Source organism: Sinocyclocheilus grahami, unplaced genomic scaffold (genome assembly GCF_001515645.1).
Source record: "Sinocyclocheilus grahami isolate Dianchi unplaced genomic scaffold, SAMN03320097.WGS_v1.1 scaffold148.1, whole genome shotgun sequence".
NCBI lineage: Eukaryota > Metazoa > Chordata > Actinopteri > Cypriniformes > Cyprinidae > Sinocyclocheilus > Sinocyclocheilus grahami.
The window spans coordinates 944,620-970,003 of NW_015505327.1; the positions used below are offsets into that span (position 1 = coordinate 944,620).

At 38.0% G+C, this 25,384-nt stretch overlaps 1 protein-coding gene across 3 annotated transcripts in view; it reads right to left on the reverse strand.

Moving 5' to 3' along the window:
• Window positions 1-25,384, reverse strand: part of rptor (regulatory associated protein of MTOR, complex 1) — a 304,659-nt gene that overhangs the window by 121,890 nt on the left and 157,385 nt on the right. For all 3 annotated transcript variants that reach the window (XM_016281200.1, XM_016281199.1, XM_016281198.1), the window contains exons 5-7: window positions 18,456-18,614; window positions 18,074-18,220; window positions 576-751 (exon numbers count right to left, since the gene is read on the reverse strand). In XM_016281200.1, coding sequence (XP_016136686.1) covers window positions 576-751; window positions 18,074-18,220; window positions 18,456-18,614 — 482 coding nt within the window. The remainder of the gene's footprint in view (window positions 1-575; window positions 752-18,073; window positions 18,221-18,455; window positions 18,615-25,384) is intronic.

Genomic DNA, 25,384 nt, shown 5'->3' on the forward strand with positions numbered 1-25,384 from the left:
ATGTAAAACTAACGATCTGTAATTATAAAATATTTTTAATGATTTATTAATTAAAGTTGCTATAAAGTGTTATCCTAAATTACGTCTTTGATGAAGAAAAGAAAACATACTAAGATTAAAAGTTCACCTCAGAAACATTGTTTAATAAAAATAAAAATAAATTCCATGACCCCTTTAAAATATCCATTTATTTATTTATGTGATAAGCAGTCTTACCCCCAAAATCCTCAAGTCAATACCTCAAAATTAACCCTTTTATTGATTATTGATACAAGATCCCTCCGTGGTATCTAATTTGAAATAATGACCTGCTAAATGCTCATGATCACTCATTGATATATATATATATATATATATATATATATATAATGAGGGACTACACTGAATACTTAACCTCCATAAGCTGCCTACTTTGTAAAGCATACGGGTCAAAAGAAAGTGCGTAACCCCCCCCCCAGAGAATAAGGGCTATTGCGATCAAAATACCTGGTTTGAGTAGCTCACTATTCATTTGGTTTGTATGTACATTATAGGACTGAATACAACTGAATGCATGTGTAATCAGCATATCTCACCAGCGTAGGGCGATTTTGATTGGTGTAGTGAGACAGGATGTGAAAAGGTCAGCAGGGAGGTCAGGGTTCATGGGCAGGAGTTCATTGGCCTCACAGGCGGCCAGCTGAATGCAGTTCTTCATGGAGGGAGGCAGGGGCATCTGAGCCAGTGGGTGGTTAGGGTTTATTGCTGCCACCTAGTAAAAGATAACGAAAACCAGTGAACAATAGTAAAGCAGGTCTCCCAAGGGTTAGGTATGAAATCTTAGAATATTTAATAATTTGTTACATAGATGTCAACATTCAGCTTATTGTTTTCCCTTACTGAAGACTTGCAGGTGAATATAGCCTGTTGTCATAAGTCTGATGCGAGTTTAACATTCTTCAAATTTAATCAGCAGTCACTTAAGCAACAATGTCGATAATTATAGGTTATGGCTTTAATTTCAATTTGTAGCATCTAGATATAGACATAAGACAAATTTCTGTCAAAATTACTATTTTGTGATGTCTATCCTTAATGTGTTTCAAAATTATTCATATCATGGTAAATACTTGGCATGGATGTGGACTTGACTTGCATGACTTGGTTTTGGCTCAAGAATCAAATACTTTTTAAAAATATTTGCACACTAAATATTTTTTAAATATTAGATGCGCAATATTCTAACAGTGTGTTCACACCAGACGCGAATGTAATTATTAGCGCGAGCAGATTACATACAAAGTCAACGCAAAGACACGAATAGAGGCGAATTTGCGCCGGGCGACGCGAATGATGCAATGCGTTTGCCATGAGCGCACGATATTCGCCTCAAGCACGCGTCTTTCGCGCAAGTTCAAAAATTTCAACTGGAGCGGAAAATTCGTGTGAGGCGTTCTGAATCAGCTACTGTTTTGTTATTAGTTTAAGTATTTGCTATTGACTGTTCAAATGCTGAGTTTTGCGCATCGTGTGTGTGTGTGTGTGTGTGTGTGTGAGAGAGAGAGAGAGAGAGGGTCACATCACAGTGGAGTCAGCTTTCTTAACCATGGCTTGTGTACTGCAAACACATACCAGCTTCATCACTGTGTCTGTCATGCGACTCTTTATCTGACTAAGATCTTCTGTGCGCTAAGTCACTCACAAATCTTTTGACAGTTCAATAATCGCTATTTGCTTTTCGCAAAAGATTTTGTTTTGATGCCTTTTGCAGGATATTGCATTGCTTCATACTTTTCATCTTCAGAAAGATCTTTCTTCCTCACCATATTTCATGAGAACTGTGACTTGCTTAATAATGTGGAACAACCTCTTTAAGTAGGGTTTCCATGTACCTAAGAAGACCTGGCAAACTATTGAACAAACCTGTCTGAGATTGATACCAGTTACCTGAAATGATATGAAAATGTTGTTTGCTGTACTGAAATCCAATTGATATGTCACTTGCATAATAATTTGGAACACAGTGTAGCTCTCTGTCTCTTGCCATCAGGCCACCCCCAGCACCATGCATCATTGATGGTCAGCCGGCATACACAGTCCGGCGGTTAATGGACACTCGACTGGTTCATGGAAAATGACAATTCCTCGTGGACTGGGAGGGATATAGGCCGGAGGAGCAGACTTGGGTCCCCACTCGCCACATCCTGGTCAAGAATCTTATTAGTGACTTCCATCGTCTCCACTCAACCTAAGCTGTTGGTAACGTAAGGAGCCATTCCTTAAAAGAGGGTTCTATAATGTTCTGCCTGAGATTCCCTGCAATCATCACTGGATGGCACAATTTCAACCCCAGATAACTTATCCTTTGTTAGAGACTTGTAGCACTCAAACCTGTTTAAAATCACTCCTAATGGCCAACCTTATTTAAATGCCTCACTGCCTATTGTTGTTGTTGTTCAGTCCTGATGTCTGCTTGAGCATGTTGCTGCCAAGGATTTGTGATAAGAGACTTTACTGCCTTCTGTTGAGTCTTTTTGGATTGTATATTTTTCCTTTTTTGTGGACTGTTGTACCTTTGAATTCTCTCTGGTCTGACATTTAATGGACAGCTTTTCTGTTTGGATCTCCCTTTTGTATTTTCTACCAAGGAGTGTAGCTCCTCTATGGCAAGTTCCTGTTAAACACTGTCTAAGACTGTAACTGTTTTTGTGTCATGGAATATAGTTCTTTTTAGGTGAGAATGCAGTTGTTTAGACTTTAAATATGTAGTTTGTTAATAAAGATAAAGCCTATTTGAATACTTGCTTTGAGACTTTTGGAGATGTGAGCTCCAGGGCGTCAGCAGATGTTTAGCATTTATGGACCTGCCGAGAGCAACCTCACCTGGGCCAGTTCTTCAGGAATTTTCTGCTGACTCTAATGTCTCTATAGTGGTTAAACATGAGTTATCATTTGTTTTGGGTATATCTAATGGTCAATCTTTGGTCTAATCAATCTATTATTTGTTTCAGATCAAATGGTTTTGGCTGAGGGCAAAGTTTACTAATTTTATATTTGTATATAACTTTAATGCTGTATGAGAGCGCTGCCTTTGTACTTTTGACTGAATTACTTAGCAACTTTTATGATGGCTGTTGTCGTTTTTTAAATATTACTATTCAATAAATAATATTTTATATAAATAAAAGTAGTATTTAATAATAGTATTTGGGATTGAGAAAGGTGTGTGTGTGTGTTTGTGATGGTGATTTTAATTACATTGTTACACCATTAGATGACGGCAAGACACTGTTTTTATGAGTGAGTCCACAGCAAAGTTATTTTTACTTTCCACAACACCTTGTAAGACGCAACCAACAAATACACTGAGAAGCGCTGTCATCAGAAATCACCCCTAACAGTTGAAAGCATAGAACAACAAAGATATTGCTTTCCTCAATGGACATTCAAGCTAATGTTTTATTCTGAATATGAGATATAGTTGAAGAACGAATGCTGTATCAGATGCAGGTAATCACACTTACACAGTCCTTATCTCTCATAATACTCTACATAATATTGTAAGCTTTTAATACAGTAATACATAAGCTTTCAAAAAAGCAACTTAACATTCCTTCGTTACTAGTTCTAAAGTGACATTTTCGAATTGGTAACGGAGGATTGGGCTCATCTGTTAAACCGACAACTTGAGATTTGAGTCTGTGGGTAATATTATTATTTTGTGTAATATCAACAAAGTGACCCCCATGCAGGAACTGCTTTGTTCTCTTTCACTCTTATCATTTGTGCAAGGCAGGAATGAGGATGTCAGCATTCCATTTATCACTTAATGATCCATCCACCATTTGCTCATCACGGTCTCCCTCAGTGGACACAAAATGAAGCAAATCTCCATATCCATTTACAGAACTGTATTTGCTTAAAGAGTATTGTTTGTGATGCAACAAATGCCTATCAAGTTATTAAGTTATTAACTTATCAATTAAGCTACATGAATGCATGGGGAAATTTTTCAGTGTATTGTGTAGGTTAATCGGGAATTGTTTTGGAAAGTGAATTATGATTAAGAAAAACATTAAAGACATTGTTATAAATGTGAACTTTAAAGGGGTCATATGATGCAGCTAAAAATAACATTATTTTGTGTATTTGGTGTAATGAAATGTGTTTATGCGGTTTAAAGTAAAAAAAACACATTTTCCACATACTGTACATTATTGTTTCTACTCTATGCCCCGCCTTTTTGAAACGCGACGATTTTTACAAAGCTCATCGGTCTGAAAAAGCGAGGTGTGCTCTGATTGGCCAGCTATCTAATGCGTTGTGATTGGCCGAATACCTCAAGCGTGTGACGGAAATGTTACGCCCCTCACATACTGTTGATGCCGTGTCCAGCCGGAGAGACGAGACATAAACATTAAAACCCATTACAAACGAGGCATTTGTTGCATCCAGTGGGGACATAATTACTGATTATAATGACTTATACTGTCTTTTTACGCGTTGCGTTGCCTTGCATTGCATCGCGCCGCGTAAACATAAAACTCTGTCTGCATTCGTGATCGGAGAAATGACAAACAACAAGTGCTACTCTACTACCCAAAACTCGCGTTTGAATCATCAGTGGCAACGAAAATCACAGCAGCCTAGCGTGAGGGGAAGCCCCGGCTTAGCGTGCGCTGAGGGATAGAGTGAGCTGAGGCGGGCTGGACTTCGCTTTGTCCATGGTGAAAGTTGAAGTATTTCCTCAGCGACCAGCACGGATCAGCTCTAGGCATGACGAAGCGGATATCGTCCTCTTTTGGAAGACCAAACAAAGTAGTTTCGCTTTCACAACGAAAAACACAGCGGCCTAGCATGAGCGAAAGCCCCGGCTTAGCGTGAGCTGAAGCCGGGCAAGAGTGAGCTGAGGCGGCGGGGGCGTGGTTAACTCTTAACTTTTATAAAGAATATCTCTTTGGTTTTGAGACTTTAGTGTTTGCAACTTTACAGATCTTCTTTATGAACCAAGAGTTTGTAACACTCCAAAGAGAAAGGAAAAATTGAAATCGCATCATATGACCCCTTTAAGCTATGCACACAGTGGCCACCTCTGCATCAGCCAATCAAAACATCCAATTTGCAAATCCCTCCTTCTCAAAAAAGATTAAAATGTTCTCTCCAAGCTAAGATCAACTCAAAACTAAGTTGTTAGCTCTAGCTATAACTACAAAGTTGGTTGTTTTGGAAGAGAGTAACAAGGAAGTTCTTCAAGAAGCTAATTTGTGGAGTTTGGAAACAGAAACAGCAACAAAAACAAGCTTAGTGCTCCCTATCTTCTGCACCAACTTCACAATCTTCTCTTCAGTGATCTTCCATCTGTGTGTTCCAGTTTCCCTGGATCTTCTTCACCAACTTCAGAATTGTCTCTTCAGGGATCCTTTATCTGCGTGTTTTAGACTGTCCGGATCTTCTGCACAGACTTCAGAAACTTCACCTCCAAGGCTCCTTAATCTGTGTGTTCCAGAGCCAGGACCTTCTCAGTGCTCAGGAGTTCATGATTCACAAGTACTTTGTGTTCAAGGCTGTGAAACGGATCCAACTCCTCCTTCCCACTACAACACAGCCCAACACAACAGTGGAAGACATCTGCCACAACCAGACTCATCTCTTCACCATGTGGAATGTAAATATCTCTTTGCCAAACCTCTTTCCAGAGGCCCTGGCAATTTGGCATTAATATATATTGTCAGTATAGGATTTTGTATAGCTGATGTCAGTTAATAACAAATAATCACTTGATTTCTTTGTTAAATCCAGAATAAGGTCCAGAGAAAGCACAGTTAATCTTTCCATATGATAATGTGCAAATGCCATAGTAACATCCAACTCAGTCACTTGCATTTATCAATCTCCTGCATTTTTATCCATTCTTGATATCCATCAAGTAGTTGTTAGATATTCTTGTCAATCCTTTCATTAATAAAACCGCTTTAATTACAACTGTGTCTTCATTGTGTTGATAATACAGTGAGATGCTCTTGAAATCTCACAAATCCTTCAGATAGGTCAGATGACAAACTTACTCCAAATTATTTAATCAACAATCTTCCTTGATTGTTCTTTACTGTCAAGGTGAAATTCATTGTATAGTGCCCCATAATATAGGAATGAATTATCTGACACTCTCACACTCAACTTAAGAAAAGTGTGACAAAAACTCAATATTAATATTAATGCCCAAAAACCATTATAGTGGCAAGAACTGGCAACAAACACACACACACACACACATAAGATTATGCTTATCTAAAATGCCATTTTTTAAAAACTAAGATACATTCATGTGTGATGTGATCTGAAAGCCTAACAACTACACTTCAACATCAGTCAGTAAAGCATTTTTTTAATGATAGGTGAGCGCTCACCATTTGCGCATTAGTTTCGCCCACTACCGAGAGGAACCGACAGTGACTTTTACTTGTTCTTAAAGGTTGAATAATTCCAAATGAACAATTGTCATTTTGATAGGAAAAAAACATTTGAGTCGGCACTACACACAACACTTTTTTTTGCATCAAATACACTGTGATATTGATTGATATAAATATAAATAGTGTTTAATGATAAAGAGTCAAATTCTCAAGAGCTCAGTCAGTGTTCAAGTGTAGATGAGAAAAAATATATCTGTTCTAAACTTATTCTTAGCCTCCAACTCAAACACTAGTGAGTGGAATCTAACAATTTATTAGTCAAAGTTGATTATACACAGAAAAAAAATGTCAATTGTTCTTGTGTGTCTTGGGACATTATTATGTGCCAGGTTTCAATATGTGCAAACGTAAATAAACTGCTCAATAAACTGTTGCATTAAAAATAAGAGCTTATTTCAGTTAGTTGGCAAGTTTAATTTTTCATATTACATTTGTATTTTATTTTTATTTTATTATATTTTATTTTAATTGCTTTAGTTTATATGGCAAAGCAACACTAGAATGCACCAAAATGCTTCAATAAGCATTCTGTGTTCAAATCCATTTTAACTGTCAATATGAGCTGCAATGAAAGTGCCAGAATCCAATTCTAACTAATGAGGAGCTTTTGTGGTTGTGCAAACATGCAAATAAAGGTGATTAACATACAAGATGAATAAAAGAACAGTTTTAGGAATACAAAGAGTCAGTAAGTCTTAATATCTGACATTTGACTGATTGGTCATTTGTCTCCTTCCAGTTATGAGGAGTTACTCTCAGGGGAAGTTTAAGTTGTCTTCATCACAAAGTTACACTGAAAAAAATCATCATCTGAAACAGGACATCATAAGATATTAAACAGGAAGGTGTTTGCCCATAATAGAGCACTCAGGCACTTTTATAAAAGCAGCTGATTGTATGCAAGCTTTATCATAATGTGTATAAGTGTGTGCATTATATAAAGTAGATTACTTGTTTGCCAGGCATCGTAACAGACAGAGCTGTGTGGGGGACTCCCTGCATGGGGACCCTTCTGCATTATTAACGCCCTTCTGGTACATACTCTCTACATTTATCTCTCATTATCACTCTCTCACTTCCTCCCTTTCTCTCTTCCTCTACCTGCTCTTCACTTCAAGAAATATTGATGAGATTTATAAAAAAAAAAAAAAAAAAATAGTTTCCTAGCTTTAAAGGGGACCTATTATGTCCCTTCATGTCCCTTATTATTTCGCAGGCATACCCAGAATGTGTCTGTGAAGTTCAGCTCAAAATACCCTACAGATCATTTATTATTTCATTTTGAAAATGCCCATTTTGAGTGGAAGCAAAAACATGCTGTTTTCGGGCATTTATCTTTAAATGCAAGTGAGCTGCTGCTCCCTGCCCCCTTTTACAGAATAGGGTTGTGCCTTTACAGCTCGTGCCTCGGATACTCTAACAAAATAAAACACCTGTTTGGTTTTGATTATCATGTCTATCTGAATGAAAACTTATCTGCATATGTTTTAAAGCCAAATCAGTGTAAACTTCTGTTATACGGTTTTATGAGCGCACACATCCAAAGCACGCTCACAGAAAGTGGCTGTCACACAGCATGTGAGCACTAAACTAAGTTCTCTTTCATGATTTATTGCACATAAACTGTCAAAAACACACATAAGTTACATAAGCACAATCGGTTATGTCTGTGAACGTAAACAGCTGGGAAAGAAATCACATGTTTATAATGGACAACAGTGTAATATACAGTACCTACTACTGTCTATGCTGTTAATATGAGCCAAACTATAAAATAAAAACAGAAAATCACTCACTACTCTTGACTGAATAACTTCTGTAGCTTTAATAAGACATTTGTTATTTGAATGCTGCTTTTAAATGCTCTAATGCCGCATCCGACCTGTCTGCATTAATTTTGTGGCCCGCGTCATGCTGAATATTAATGTATTTTTATAATAATTTGCGCTCAAATGTAGTGCAAATGTTAGGCAGAGTGAATTTATGTTTGTGTCATTGTGTCATCAGTTGATACTCCTGACAGTTTGCTTTGTGTAAATGGCAGATGGTCCTCTTAGCAGCACAGAAATAAAACTTGTATTCAAATAGTGAATGGGTTAAAGCAAGGAAAAAGCGGTCCCATCGTCATGTCAATGAGTTTGCAGAGTTTTGCACCCTTGCGAAACCCCCAGTTATAAAGCACATATTAATTCTTTGTTCTCCATGACCATATTTTAGATCCCTTAATCCTACCCCATACCTAAACTTAACAACTACCTTACTAACTATTAATAAGCAGCAAATTAGGAGTTTGTTCAGGGAAAACTCTTAGTTAATAGTGAATATGTGTTCCCTATTCTAAAGTGTTACCGGTGCCTTTGTCCATATTAGGTATTTCCTGGAACATCATGAGTTCTATTACTTCTGTGATGCATATGTGGAGTTTCTGCACGAAGGTACCCTTTGGCATCCAGTATGAATGAAGCAGACATTACATGTATTTAGTGCTCAGTAATGTGCACTCAGTACTATTTTGGGTATAAATAGGAAAAAAATTATTACTGTCTAAAAGAAATTTGTGAACTATATTTGCTCAAGAATGTTTTGAGTTTGAACATTCTGAGTTTGTTTAGTACTCCGAGTATGAATGCATTTTTTTCACATTAAAGGATTAGTTCACTTCTAGAATAAAAATTTACTCACCCCCAAGGTTATCCAAGATTTTTCTTTTTTCAGTCGCAAAGAAATTAAGGTTTTTGAGGAAAACATTCCAGGATTTTTCTCCATATAATGGACTTCAATGCTGGCCAACGGGCATTAGCTATGCATTTCGGAGCTAGTGCAAGACAAGCATTTGTGGGTAAAAAGTATATACATTTTTATTTATTTATTTTTTAGAAAATGATTGATGTTTTCACTAGATAAGACCCCTATTCCTCGGCTGGGTTTGTGTTGAGCCCTTAAGCTGCACTGAAACTGCAATTTGGACCTTCAAGCCATTGGCCACCATGTAAGTCCATTATATGGAGAAAAATCCTGGAATGTTTTCCTCAAAAACCTTAATTTCTTTGCGACTGAAAATAGAAAGACATGAACATCTTGGATGACATGGGGGTTAGTAAATAATCAGCAGGGGTGTGAAGTAACGAATTACAAATACTCACGTTACTGTAATTAAGTCGGGTTTTTTTTTTTTTTTTACCAGAAATTGTACTTTTTTTGAGTAGTTTAAAATTTTTTTACTTTTTAAGTGATGTGTCTGCACTTTTACTCCGCTATTTTCCATCTGTCTGTGATCGTTACATGCTTGTTTTAATTAAATTTTTATCCATCAATGTGATTGGATAGAGAGAGAGAGAGTAATCGGTCTTGTGACTCTCGTCAAATCAAAATGTGCATAGAAAACTTTAACCGCCAACTGCTGTTAATCATGGCTGCTGGAAGTGCATTCTTCAAGCATCAATTCAGTGGAGTTATCAGCATCATCCTCTAATTTGTTAAGGTAAATTTCGGATTTAATTTCGGATTTCTGCTTACTAAATGATCTGTATATATGCTTGCCTACCTACAGGGCCTGAAATTTGGTGTGAGGATGTGGGTATTGCGTACAATGTTAACTCCTGCAAGAGCCACGTTCATAATGCGGTAAATTCCCACACCCATTTGCTTAAGTACACAGAAAGACATGCGATCGGCACTGTTGCATTTCTCCCTCTTGTGCATTCTGCAGCAGTTACTTTGAGAAGTCGGCAGCTTGTTGACTCCTGATGAGTTTGAGCGTGTGATGCGCACTGTGAAAAATTGTGTTGGGAACACTCTAAAACGCTTGAAAATAATGTACTGAAATTGGAGGACCAGATTCAGTATGCACCTTATTGATGACCCGTGGTGTTAATATACTGCATCTGTGTCAGTGCGTGATGTAATAACTTTATACAATCCGCCTTCATTTAGCAAGTGCATTCGCTCAAAAACAATTTTCAAGTTCAACACTTTTTGTTCCAATCAGTTGTGGATGCTGCTGATAGAGTCTCACCCAGACTGTTGCAGCCCCGCAAAGAGATGTGTGCACATGTGAAAAATTATCCCTGGAAATACTTCCCTATTTAATGCAAATTTTTTCCTTATAAATTGTATTATCAGCATAATAATTTCAGTAAATGTGTAAAAGGTAGGGGATGATGCCTTCCTTCCATAACAATGTGCATTTATGTTTAAATTGTAACATAAATTATCATGTTTAGTGATTCTCATTTCTTTATCACCAAGTGCAAAAACTGGCACCATTTTTGGAGATAAATTGCCTCTTTTTAATCTTTTTTTCAACTCATCTCATGGTGTGTGATACTAAACTCTCATATGAGTTTCTAATGGTTTTTGTATTCTTTGCACTGTTCTAAATATTAATATTTTATGTGCAGCAATAGCATGCTCTGGCTCAGTGGCCTTGCACCTGATTTTAAATCTATTTTTTCAAACTTTATGATTTCAATGGTGATGAGTGTAATGAGAATAACTTTCATCTTTTCAACACTTTAATAGTTTTTCTGTGTTGCTTTGATGTATTTTAAAGAGTTGGCAGTCAAAATTAAAACTGCTGGATGATAGATATTCTTCATTCTTTCTGACAAACAACAAAAGATAATGTGAATTACAGTATGTAAAATGTTTTATAAATGTTTAAATGGCAGTGTACAGCATTTATTACAAGGGGGTAGAATCCACAGCTCAGTACTCACTACTAATGAGTACTTTTAAATAAGCTACTCTTTACTCTACTCATACTAATTTTTTTTGGAATGTAATGGTATATTTTTTCAGTACTCTTTCCTCCACTGATTATCAGGAAATTTTTATTCTGGAAGTGAACTAATCCTTTAATATAACAAAAAAAAGTTAATCCACTTTTTTTGTTCCAGATTTTTAACTTTTATTATTTTCATGTTCAGTGTTATTTTAAATAGGACAAGGACAAGCAGGACTTATATAAATAAAAATTATAACTGATAACTGCATTTCTAAATCAGTAAAATTGTGAAAATTGTTTTAAATAAAGACTTATGATGCAAACTGTAAATTGTGGCCCTTCGCATTTTGTGTGTTTTAAATGTGGCCCCCTTGGCCTCTGAACTTGAGAAGCCATGCTCTAGTGTGAAAATGAACATGGTATACTGGTTGCGGCTCACTCAGGGTGGGATCTATGCTAATAGGACAGCGTCCATTAACAGTCGTGGGTGGGGCCTGTACAATGTGACAAAACTGACCTCAAAAGTCTGAGATGTCCATATTAAATCATGAAAACATATTGGCTGGATACCAATAAAGAAAAAATGCTATTGTATTGTCTAAAAACACATAATAAACAATTAGATAATTTACTAAATTTGTATTAGAATTATTTATTTTCTAATATTTCTGAATATTTAAATCCATCTTTTTTCTTGTCACAAATGTCTATTTTTGACAGTCATAGGCACCATTACATTGTTTTTTGGACACAAAAAGATTTGAGACACTTCAGCATTGCTAACTAGGACTGTGACATATGAAAAAATAATATCAAAATTTTTTCGTGTAAAATCAGAAGTGCAATTTCTATTTTAATCACGATTTTGACCATTTTTCTTCACACACTTTACATGCATAAATGCAATGTTCTGCTTTACCACATATCTAAAGTAGATGCATAGTATTTATGTACCCATTTTATGTACCAATTTAATTTTTTTAGATAGAAGCGAAATTTCACAATTCTCAATTCCAATTTCAATACCACAGCAAAAACTACTAGCCATTAACTTTTAAGAAGTTTAGCCATTAAACAGAAAACATTTGGTAATAAAATAAGAACAACTAACCAAATTACAATAACACAAATAAATAGAACAAAGACACAAATTAATAAAACAGTGCTTTAAATTTTTCAGGGAGGTCTAACACTTGCATTTTCTTTCTCGGCTCTATGTTCACATAAGACCTGAACATAATCCAATGCAATCCAATAGTGCCATGATACAAAAGTGGCATTCAAGGTAAGGGCCCTAAAAGGTTGCATGGGCTAATATAAAGCAGAACTCGCCCAGAATCTTGAGAGGATGACTTTGCAGTTGTTAGGCCCAAAGGCAGAAAGTGCTCACTGAGAGCACCTGCAGGTCACCCACTCGCTTGACTGATGCTAAAGCCAGCAGGAGAGCAGTCTTAAGTGAAAGGGGCTTATCTAACCACTTCCTAACATAAATATCAATAGTGTTTTTTTATAGGATTACTTTTTCAAAAATCAAAAGCATTTAAACTAAATCCCCCCTCCAAATCTGATGGGTCCTCAATTCCTGTTGCATTATGGCATATAAAAGTGTCCAATGGTTGGACAGCTCAGAATCTCATTAGAAGCAACAGATGTACATCATCTGTGTTTTATTTGCTTACTTTACTACTGTGTATTCAGATATCCTACTCATTTTACATACTGCTTTTTGCATTCTGTATAGCAGGAAGGCATGCATATTTGGACATAGAGATTGTTATGTGTGAATATCCTGAGAAGTTCTCTTTTTTTATATTCTTTTGGCAAAATATGATAAATTATGGTGCATGCAGAAGTCTGAAAACTCACTCTGTCCACTGTACTCATGCAGAGACAGTAAGGGATATAGGATGAGGGGGCATCAGTTCAATTCAATTACATCTCTTTGAGCTGAATGAGTAAAATCACCTCTCTTCTCTTCCCTCATTTCTCCCTTTTAACCCTCTTCAATGATTGATGGAAGGAGAGGTACACTTATCTTTCTTACCATCATCACATATTCACTCTCTTATTACCAATAATTCAACACTGCAGTTTAAACTGACCCCAATCATATCACTTCAGTCCAGCAGTTTGCACTAAGGAAGTGAAAGAGAGAATAATATTTTTACAAAGAATTTTATTTTTAAAATAAATAATAAATACATTTTATTTTTACATTATTATGACTGTTTATGAAATTATTTATTAAAATTATTGTTAATTGTTTATTAAAATTATTTCATAAACATCACTATTGTATTTTTTATAATGTTATTATATTTTCTTTTCTTTTTGTGTTTGTTTGTATCAATGCTTTGCATGGTTGTGTATGCAGAACAATCATGCCAATAGCATAATTTGAATAAAAAAAGAAAGACAGAGATAGAGAGAGAGTTATAAGTTGAAAGATAGAGAGATGATGTTTGGTTAAGTAACAGATCTGCATATCTGGATGTTTCATCATTCTGGTTCAGAATGACAAACAGTTTTCCCTCCGATGTTGGATTTTCCACCATCCATTCATATCTCTTATTTTCTAAGAGGGATGTCTGATCCACAACACTGCCTTAAAACAAATCTTCAACTGTATTCTTTGAAACACACCAAAAAAAAAAAAAAAATCACAGAATCTGAATTAAAAATACACACTATCACCATCTTATATAGTGGTGTGAAAAGGTTTTTGCCCCCCTCCTGTTTTTTTTTTATTTTTTGCATATTTGTCACACTTAAAAGATTCAGATCATCAAACAAATTTTAATATTACACAAAGATAATGCAAGTAAATGAAAAATGCAGTTTTTAAATGATTTCTTTTATTAAGGGAAAAAAGCTGTCCAAACCTGCCTGGCCCTACGTGAAAAAGTAATTGCCCCCTAAATCTAATAACTGGTTGTGCCACACTTTGCAGCAACAACTGCAATCAAGTTTTTGCGATAACTGGCAATGAGTCTTTCATATCGCTGTGGAGGAATTTTGGCCCACTCTTCTTTGCAGAATTGTTTTAATTCAGCCACATTGGAGGGTTTTCGAGCATGAATGGACTGTTTAAGCATCTCAATCGGATTTAAGTCCGGACTTTGATTTGGCCACTCCAAAACCTTAATTTAGTTTTTCTTGAGCCATTCAGAGGTGGACTTGCTGGTGTGTTTGGGATCATTGTCCTGCTACATAACCCAAGTGCGCTTGAGCTTGAGGTCACAAACTGATGGCCGGACATTCTCCTTCAGGATTTTCTGATAGAGTGCAGAATTCATGGTTCCGTCAATTATGGCAAGTCGTCCAGGTCCTGAAGCTGCAAAGCAGCCCCAGACCATCACACTACCACCACCATGTTTGACTGTTGCTATGATGTTCTTTTTATGAAATGCTGTGTTGGATTTACGCCAGATGTAACGGGACACACACCTTCCAAAAAGTTCAACGTTTGTCTCATCAGTCCACAGAATATTTGCCCAAAAGTCTTGGGGATAATCAAGATATTTTTTGGCAAATGTGAGACGAGCCTTTGTGTTCTTTTTGGTCAGCAGTGGTTTTTGCCTTGGAACTCTCCCACGGATGCCGTTTTTGCCCAGTCTCTTTCTTATTGTTGAATCATGAACACTGACCTTAATTGAGGCAAGAAATGGCTTTATAATCCTTTCCAGACTGATACATGTCAAATGTTTTGATTCTCATCTGTTCTTGAATTTCTTTAGATCGCGGCATGATGTGTTGCTCTTTAAGCTTGCTTCACTTTGTCAGACAGGTTCTATTTAAGTGAGTTCTTGATTCAACAGGTCTGGCAGTAATCAGGCCTGGATGTGGCTAGTGAAATTTAACTCCGCTTTCTTAAATAATGTGGTTAATTGCAGTTCTTTCATGATTTAACAGGAGGGGGCAATTTCACGTAGGGCCATGTAGGTTTGGACAGCTTTTTTCCCTTAATAAATGAAATCATTATTTTAAAACTGCATTTTGTATTTACTTGCATTATCTTTGTGTAATATTAAAATTAGTTTGATGATCTGAATATTTTGTGACAAATATGCAAAAAAAAAAAAAAAATAGGAAGGGGGCAAAAACCTTTTCACACCACTGTAACTCTTTACTTGATATAATCTCAAACTTGCCTAAAATAATTTAATGTCTTGCAGTGATTGTGGATTGTGATTACTGCTGAAAAGAGGAGTAAAAACAGGAGAAGAGAAAGAAGAATAGGGACAACCCCACAGCTAACCTAAAAATCATATCAAATATTCATTCTGAAAAGAGAAAATAGAGGGAGTTGGAGCAAAACAATCTAAACATCATCCCTAAGCAGACAACTGTTAGACTTGTGTTTCCGTTTTGTTGTTTTCTCCTTCCCATGTGTTCCTTGTTTTCCCTCTTGTATCATTATGCCCTTATTTGGTCCTTCCTGTTTCCTGTTCCCATTATGTTTATTGATCCCAGGTGTTTCTCGTCATGTCGTGTATTTAAAGCATTTCCTTATCTGAGTTGGTTGTCCGGTATTGAATGTTCATCCTAGTGCTACGTGAGTTTTCCTTGTTTCCTTGATGTCATTAAAATTCTCTCGATTAATGTACTCCTCGTCTCTTTCATTCCTTGCTCTGCACTCCTCACTGTAGTGCGACCGTGACAGAATACCAGACCCAGACAGTAAGCGGAGCCCCTTCTCCCCGTGTTTGTTTTTCGTTTTTGAAAAGTCTTTTGTTTTCCTGGTTTTTCCCCCCGCGGCATGGAAGTCGCCGCTCACTCCAGCCCGCCGGCTGCTCCAGTGTCAAGTCAGCCAACCACGCCTTTCACCCCGAACTCAGAGGGGAATCTAAGGAGGAGAAGGCGGTTGGTCCTAGTCCCTAGGCTCGCTCCAGTGTCGGCTCCAGCCCGAGTTTGCTCCAGTGCCAGCTCCTTGAAAGCACCTTGCTGTGCCTGCTCCTCCAGAGCACCCTCCAGTGCCAGCTCCTCGTAAGCGCTTCCCAGTACCCGAATCCAACCCAGAGTGGGCTCCTGTTCATGAGTATAGCCCACGGAGGGCTCTAGTTCCCGAGTATAGTCCACGGAGGGCTCCAGTTCCCGAGTTTAGCCCAGTGAGGGCTCCTGTCCCTGAGTTTAGTCCATTGAGGGCTCCTGTCACTGAGTTTGGCCCAGTGAGGGCTCCTGATCCCCAGTTAAGCCCAGGGAGGGCTCCTGATCCCCCGTTGAGCCCAGGGAGGGTTCCAGAACCCCCATTAAGCCCAGGAAGGGCTCCTGAAACCCAGTTAAGCCCAGGGAGCTTTCCAGAACCCCCATTAAGCTCCCGAGTTTAGCCCAGTGAGGGCTCCTGTCCCCGAGTTTAGCCCAGTAAGGGCTCCTGTCCCCGAGTTCAGCCCAGAGAAGGCTCCAATCCATCATGGCTTCCTAGTCTGACTGATCACCATTGGCTTCCTAGTCTGCCTGCTCCGCCATGGGGGCCCAAACTGCCTGATTCGCCATGGGTCCCCGAACGGGTACCACCATGGAGGCCTGCCATCCCGAGTAGGCCTATCCTGAGGAGCTTCCAGAGCACCCACCCCCAGTAATGTCAGACTTGTGTTCCCGTTTTGTTGTTTTCCTTCCCATGTGTTCCTTGTTTTCCCTCTTGTATCATTATGCCCTTATTTGGTCCTTCCTGTTTCCTGTTCCCATTATGTTTATCGATCCCAGGTGTTTCTCGTCATCCCCTCGTCATGTCGGGTATTTAAAGCGTTTCCTTTTCTGAGTTGGTTGTCCGGTATTGAATGTTCGTCCTAGTGCTACGTGAGTTTTCCTTGATGACATTAAAATTCTCTCGATTAATGTACTCCTCGTCTCTTTCGTTCCTCGCTCTGCACTCCTCACTGTAGTGCAAACGTGACAACAACAGTGTTTTTTAAATTTAGGACAGGCTTGATTCTCTCTGACCCTGCAGAAAGAGATGCTCAGATCGTGCTCAAAGAATGTTATGCTCAAACCAAAAGGCATTTTCTTTTCTGTTTTCTGTCTATGGTGTCCAGACATGAGTGAACCTGTCTGTATGTCTGGCTCTCTAAGTAAATGACCTTTCTTCCTCTGATTTTGCATGTAAGCAGTATACTGTATATGGGAATTCTGCAATCAACTTATGAAAAACATGGCAACTCCATAACTGTCTGTGGATGAGTGAGTTCAACAAAAACCTTTGAGTGTTCTATTGATTTTATTTATTTTTTGCCATTTTGAGAGTTCTGGGGATTGAGCTTTTCTGTGATTGACAGGTCTGAGAAGCGGAGGAAATTCTACAATTCTGATGTAATTTTTTAAAAACATTGCACTATTACAGGAATAGTTCACCCAAAAATGAATCATTCACACACCCTCTTGTGATCTATTATTATGTGCCAGATTTCAATAAAAACTTACATTGTGGTCTATTACTCACATAAATCTTCAGAAGACTTGGACCATAGTACACAAATTGTATGAACTATTTTTATGGTACTGAAAAGGGAATGTTTGATCCTTTTTTAAGCTGAGAGATATTATCATCACCCACTCCCATTTAATGGAAAAGTGCAGCTTGAACACTCTGCAAAATATCTCCTTTTGTGGTCCACAGAAGAGACGTGCAAACTATACCTTTAACATTGACTACTAAAACATCTAAAACACATCAAGACATTAAATGTTCAGATATGTATCATCTTGAATAAATATTTTATCTCCATCTCTTGATTGAGTGTTCTCAGTAAATAGTTTTCACGCTTTATGATTTTCTCTGATATAAATAACACATCAGTTTGACATTTGACCATGACGGTGTGCACATGAGTGAGTGTTTGTGTGTGCGTGCGTGTGTGTGTGTGTGTGTGAGTGTGTGTGTGTGTAAAATATCACACACCTCCAACTCCTGCTCCCTCTGCAATGCAAACTGTTTGAATGACTTGACAATGATCCCTGCGTTAGAGCAGTCATACACGAAGATGGAGGGACTTCCCATCCACGTCTGTAAGTCGTAGATGGAGAGAGGGATGTACTGTGTGTAGTTCTGAAAGAGCAAGAGCAAGAAATATATTCTTTTTGACAACTCAACTCAGTTCATGCCCAAAACTAATTCAATTCATTTTAATTTAAGAACTTAAGGGAAGTAAAAGTGTAAACAAACTACTGCTGGTAACTGCTGTGTGGAGAGATTGAAAACAGTTTATTATTCAGCACTGCTCACTAAAATGAGAATGATGGATAAGCTTTACACCCATTTTTTCTTGTTCTTTTTACCTTACCTTGTTGAAGACCCAGATCTCTCCATTGACAGTGGGTCGAGGCACCCCATGGCCATTATAATGAAAGAGAACACGTTCCTCTTTGGCATTTCTCCGCAGTGAAGTACACAACTTCTTCACCTCATCAACTGTAGGGTCCAAACTCTGCTTATAGCGGGCCTGGAAGAGAGAGGATATTAGATGACAATGACATCCAGTAAGAACATTAATGAAGGAATGTGTCAGCACAGATCTCAAAATATCTGAGAACTCCAGATAAAATATAAAAATGAACATTAAAACAGATTGAAAATCATCAACCCTTACAAATTAATGTACTTTAAAGTCAACAGTACAGAAAATCTGCTATTGTATGGCTATTTTCAAGATTATTTGTATTGATGTGCACACTTGGCTGAAGAATAAAATAAGAAACTGTACCAAAATTTAAATGATTTTTTACAGTTTTAATAAATATGTATATTTTTGATTTCAGTAAAATGGATAGTGAGCTGCAGAGTAACAATAATAAATAAATACTCCAGTACCAGATTACCACAAATTATAACACACATGAACAAAAGGAAATTCTTGCTCAGTGATTCCAATCCACCTCTGCCGTAAGCTACATAAACTGGTGGGGACTAAATTGGCCATGGCAAAAACTGGTGTCCATACATACATCCCCAACCTGCACTAAGTTAATGTCTGTGAGGACTTGCACTTAAAATAAGCTCACTAAACAGTAACAGCCATCTTCTAGATGAAGTTATATGAGAAGAGAAAGGTCAGAAAATATGGATTCGAATATTGACTCATTATGTTTCCTGGCTGAACGACTGAGTTTCTGTCACAGCTTTAATAATACATTTAGAGCTTTATTTACTCTCCATTCATGACTGTTTGTGCTGCTGGTGTGTGTGTGTGTGTGTGTGTGTGAGAACAGAGAATGGATAAGAAGAGAAGGGTTTTGGAAGTGACTGTAAATCAGGACAAAAAATAAAAGTTTAAACTATAGGAAATAGTTTCATAAATACTCATACGTTAAGACTTATTCACTTCAATGATAGATCTCTCTATCATTATGTTTATATTACTCTTATTTTGTTCATTTATTTTTCTAATTTTGCCAAAGAACATTTGTTTAATATAACGTTTATGCTTCACTGGTGTGGCTCACTATCACAGCAGAACCACAAGCTTTATAACAATGGAATAAAACAATAGAAATTTGATAATCACAGAGCAGGCAGGAATTGTATCTGCTGATTGTGTGGGAAAGAGAAAATGATGCAGTGTGAAACACGCCTCATTCTTTCACTGTCCTCTCCAGCTGGTGTAAGTATATACAGTGGGTACGGAAAGTATTCAGACCCCCTTAAATTTTTCACTCTTTGTTATATTGCAGCCATTTGCTAAAATCATTTAAGTTAATTTTTTTTCCTCATTAATGTACACACAGCACACCATATTGACAGAAAAACACAGAATTGTTGACATTTTTGCAGATTTATTAAAAAAGAAAAACTGAAATATCACATGGTCCTAAGTATTCAGACCCTTTGCTCAGTATTTAGTAGAAGCACCCTTTTGATCGAATACAGCCATGAGTCTTTTTGGGAAAGAGGCAACAAGTTTTTCACACCTGGATTTGGGAATCCTCTGCCATTGTGTGTGTGTGTGTGGTTTTACAAAACTCTGAGTGAGTGAGAGATGGTGTTTGGGAGAGTGTGAAGGTATTGTGTTTAGAGCTGTTTATATCACAGCCTCATGTCCTGACATACACTACAGGTCAGTAGACTGGTGTATGAGTGCGTGTAAATTTTGCTTAGACTGAGTGTACCAGATACCTCCACAAGGATAGCAAATCATGAAAATCACCTACAATGTTGCTCCAGCAGGAAACACACACAAAAGTGTATAGCAAACATAATGTCCTAATGAAAATGTAAAAATGTTTTGTGAGTGTTAGGGGAGAGAAAATGTCATTAGCTCAAGCTTAAAACAATAGAAATCTATGGAAAGCCCCCACCATGACAGGACAAATGTGTGTGCAGAATATCTCACAATCAAGCTGAGTAAAGAGGACCAGAAGTCCTTCAGCTTCCAAGTCAGACATGCCCATTCTTGGAAGACCAAATGCAGTCTTCCATCTGGCACACAAATAAAACAAACAAGATGATGTGGAGATATCACATTACCCCATCATTTAGTGGTAGGCCTTTTCATTACTTGTAATATCAGATGTGTAATAAATTCAGTGGTCCACTCCAGAGACAATTATTCTGCTTATCCACAGTTAACCATTTTCAGGTTTTGTCCTTAACACACTCCTGTGTGAAGAACTACTTTATTATGCCATCCATTAAGCATCTTGCATACAATCACTGCAAGCTACCATTACAAGGGGTTACACCGACTAGAGAATCCATCACCCTTCAATGTCGGCCCTCTAATTAGATTGAACAACTGGCATTCCGGGAGTCTTGACTTACTATACTGGAGTTTGTATCACTGCTTGCCTGTGTTCCCAGTATTCCACACAGGTTGCCATCTGTGTGATGCTCAGAGAGACACAGCAGTTGAACCTGCTTTGGCTTCTTTTGGAATTATTTTCACTGACAGAGCAACAATAAACAATATAACTGTCCATATTGTAGCTAAAATGTAAACTAATCTATATTAACTTCTTGTTTATAGAGCTGTTGTATAAAAGCAATATCACACTCAGGTGCCCTCATGCCTACATCTTTATTTGTGAAAAATGTAGCGTCTGGACCACTCAAACACACAATATATATTTTGTTAGCTAGATTTAACAAATACTCTGTAACACCCCAGGAAGCCAAACAGGCCCCTGGTTCCATGGCAACCCTGACACCCGATACATTTATGACCTCCTGGAATTAAGGTGAAGAAAATCGCTTCCTTGCCCATAAGGAAAATCCACAAGGGAAGGACTTTTCTTTGCTAATTAATTAATAGGAAAACCTTTCTTTGAATGAACACACATGATCCTTCAGGTCATTGGTTATTAGGTATCAGTTGCACCTTTTTACCAAGGTATGTTTGAACTAAGAATCTGACGTTTCCCTCAGGTGTAGATAATTATTCATATTTCCTCATGAGCTGATTCGTTACAAAAATACTATAAAGTAGTTCCAGGCAGGTTTTGACCGCATTACATGTCCATATCTGGAAGAGGTGTTAGTGAGGCCAGCAGAGGGTGCTCACCCTGTGGTCTGTGTGGGTCCTAACGCCCCAGTGTAGTGACGGGGACACTATGCTGACAAAAAAAAGCACCATCTTTCGGATGAGTCGTTAAACCGTATAAAGACTTTGTCTGTTCCCCGAATAGTGAGGTCAAAATATAAATTTAATGCAGGCTCTAGAAAAAATCGGATCGTGATTAAACCAGAAAATTATAAAATAAATGAACAAAAAATATTTTTAAAGTTTGGGCTCCTAAACATTAGATCACTCTCACCCAAAGCAGTTATTGTAAATGAAATGATAACAGATAATAGTTTTGATGTACTCTGCTTGACTGAAACCTGGCTAAAACCAAATGATTATATTGGTCTAAATGAGTCTACTCCACCAAGCTACTGTTATAAGCATGAGCCCCGTCAGACTGGTCGTGGTGGCGGTGTTGCAACAATATATAGTGATATTCTCAATGTTACTCAGAAGACAGGATACAGGTTTAACTCATTTGAAATACTTATGCTTAAAGGGGTCATATGATGCAATTTCTGTTTTTCCTTTTCTTTAATGTGTTATGTAGCTATTTGTGCTTGTATAAGATCTGCAGAGCTACAAAGCTCAAAGTCTCCCACAAAATGATGTATTCTATCTAAAAGAGAAGGTTGATCCAGACCGAGCTAAAACACCTCATTCAAACACGCCCCCACATCTCTACATCACGATGTGGAAATATTTGCGTAATGCCGCCCAAATGTTCATGCAAAGAAAGGCGGCGTGGTTTCAGGAACCACAGTAGTGTTGATGCAGCCATGTCAGGGAGATGCTGTGTGTTTCTGTGCGAAAGCAAAAGCACTTTATTTGGCCTTCTGAAAGTAGATGCAATGAGGAATCATTGGTTAAGATTTATTTACAACAGAACAGCACAACCCAGATGTTCGAATTTGTGCAACGCATTTTGTGGACGACAGTTTTGTGAACCTAGAAGAGTAGACTACCAGGCTGGCTGTGCAAAGGCTATTTATAAAAAAAAAATTGGGTCATTTCCGACTTTGCTATGACAATCTGGCGCTTATTCTGAATCTGCTACTGTAAGTTTTCTTAAAGGGGTCATATGATGCGATTTCAATTTTTCCTTTCTCTTTGGAGTGTTACAAGCTCTTGGTGCATAAAGAAGATCTGTAAAGTTGCAAAGACTAAAGTCTCAAATCCAAAGAGATATTCTTTATAAAAGTTCAGAGTCAGCCACACCTACCTAAAACGGCTCATTCTAACACGCCCCCACATATCTACCTCGCTATGTGGGAAGCTTTGCATAACGCCGCCCAAATGTTCACGCAAAGAAAGAAGGCGTAACTTTTATTCTCACTGTAGTATTGTGGAAGCTGCAGCCATGTCGTGAAGACGCTGTGTGCTTCGTTGTGAAAGTGAAACTACTTTGTTTGGTCTTCCAAAAGAGGACGATATCTGCTTTGTCATGCCTAGAGCTGATCTGTGCTGGTCGCTGAGGGAATACATCAACTTTCACCGTGGACGAAGGGGAGTTCAGCCCCGCGCCGTTCTCGACCCCACCGCCTCAGCTCATGCTAGCCCGGCCTCCGCTCACTCTATCCCGGCCTCAGCGCACGCTAAGCCGGGGCTTCCCCTCACGCTAGGCCACTGTGTTTTTCATTGTGAAAGAGAAACTACTTTGTTTGGTCTTCCAAAAGAGGACACGACTAGAAATAAGTGGTTAAGTTGTATTTACAACACTGTTCCAGAACACGTCAACCCAAATATTCGGATGTGTCCAGCACATTTTATGGAGGACGTTTCCTGATCCTGGTAGAGTAGACATAATAATAATAAGAAGTTTTATTTATATAGTGCCTTTCCATAGCTCAAGGTTACTTTACATAGTGCTAAACAAAACATTTGCACACCCATATACACACAATACAAAACACATAAGGCCACATATAGCCACATTATCGAAAATACATATTAAAAAGTTACGTTTTTAGCTGAGTCTTGAATGTAGACAAATATGGTATATTACGAAGTGTAAGCGGTAGCGAATTCCATAATTTCGGAGCATTAACACTAAATGACCTACCATCTACAGTGGACAGCCGAAAACGAGGAATGGACAAAAGACCAAGCTCAGATGATCTGAGAGACCGGGCAGGAGAATAGGAGTACAGTAGGTCAGACAGATATGGAGGCACAAGACCATTTATTGCCTTAAACATGAGAAGTAATATCTTAAAGTGAATACGTGATGCCACAGGTAGCCAGTGAAGATCATGCAGTAAAGGAGTAATGTGAGCAGAACGCCTGGTGGAGGTGAGGACCCTTGCTGCAGAATTTTGAATGTACTGTAACCTTGCAATACGTTTTTTAGGCAGACCAAGAAGTAGAGCATTGCAATAATCCAGACGTGATGTGATTAATGCATGAATTAAGATTTCAGCATCAGCTAGAGTTAGAGAAGATCGAAGACGTGCAATATTACGAAGATGGAAAAAAGAGGTTTTAACAACAGAAGAAATATGAGAGGCAAAAGATAGAGATGAGTCAAATAAGACACCAAGATTACGGACAGATGAAGCAGGCTTAACATGAACCCCGTCAATTTCAAAGGACAGGTCAATCCTTTTGACTGAGGTAGCAGAGCCAATCATCAATATTTCAGTTTTGTTATTATTTAGTTTAAGGAAATTCAAGGACATCCAATGCTTAATATCCCTGATGCATGCAGTAAGTGAGTCAGGCAGTGATGACCTATCTGGTGGTTAGGTAAATTTGAATGTCATCAGCATAGCAATGAAATTGAAGTCCATGCATGCATATGATGTCACCAAGTGGATATATATAAATGATAAACAGAAGTGGACCAAGAACTGAACCTTGAGGAACACCCTGTGAAACTGGAGCAGTGGTAGATTTATACCCTTGTATGGTGAGATCATATTTTCTGTCACTGATGTAGGAAATGAGCCAGGAAAGAGCTGAACCAGTGATACTGACTGAGGTAGCAGAGCCAATCATCAATATTTCAGTTTTGTTATTATTTAGTTTAAGGAAATTCAAGGACATCCAATGCTTAATATCCCTGATGCATGCAGTAAGTGAGTCAGGCAGTGATGACCTATCTGGTGGTTAGGTAAATTTGAATGTCATCAGCATAGCAATGAAATTGAAGTCCATGCATGCATATGATGTCACCAAGTGGATATATATAAATGATAAACAGAAGTGGACCAAGAACTGAACCTTGAGGAACACCCTGTGAAACTGGAGCAGTGGTAGATTTATACCCTTGTATGGTGAGATCATATTTTCTGTCACTGATGTAGGAAATGAGCCAGGAAAGAGCTGAACCAGTGATACCGATATCAGAAAGGCTAGAGATGAGTATTTCATGGCAGACCGTGTCAAATGCAGAGCTTAGATCAAGAAGAATCAAGATGTTTATTAACCCAGAATCCATGGACAGAAGAATGTCATTAACCACACGAAGAAGAGCAACGTCAGTGCTATGTGATGAATGAAATCCTGACCGAAAAGGTTCAAAAAGGCCATTAGCATTTAAGTAAGATCTCAACTGTGAAGCCACAACTTTTTCAATAATTTTACTTAAGAATGGTACATTTGAGATTGGCCTATAATTGTTCATATCTAGATGGTCAAGAACCAGTTTTTTAAGTATGGGGGTCAACGCAGCCATTTTTTATTCTGCTGGAACAATGGCAGATGCTATACTA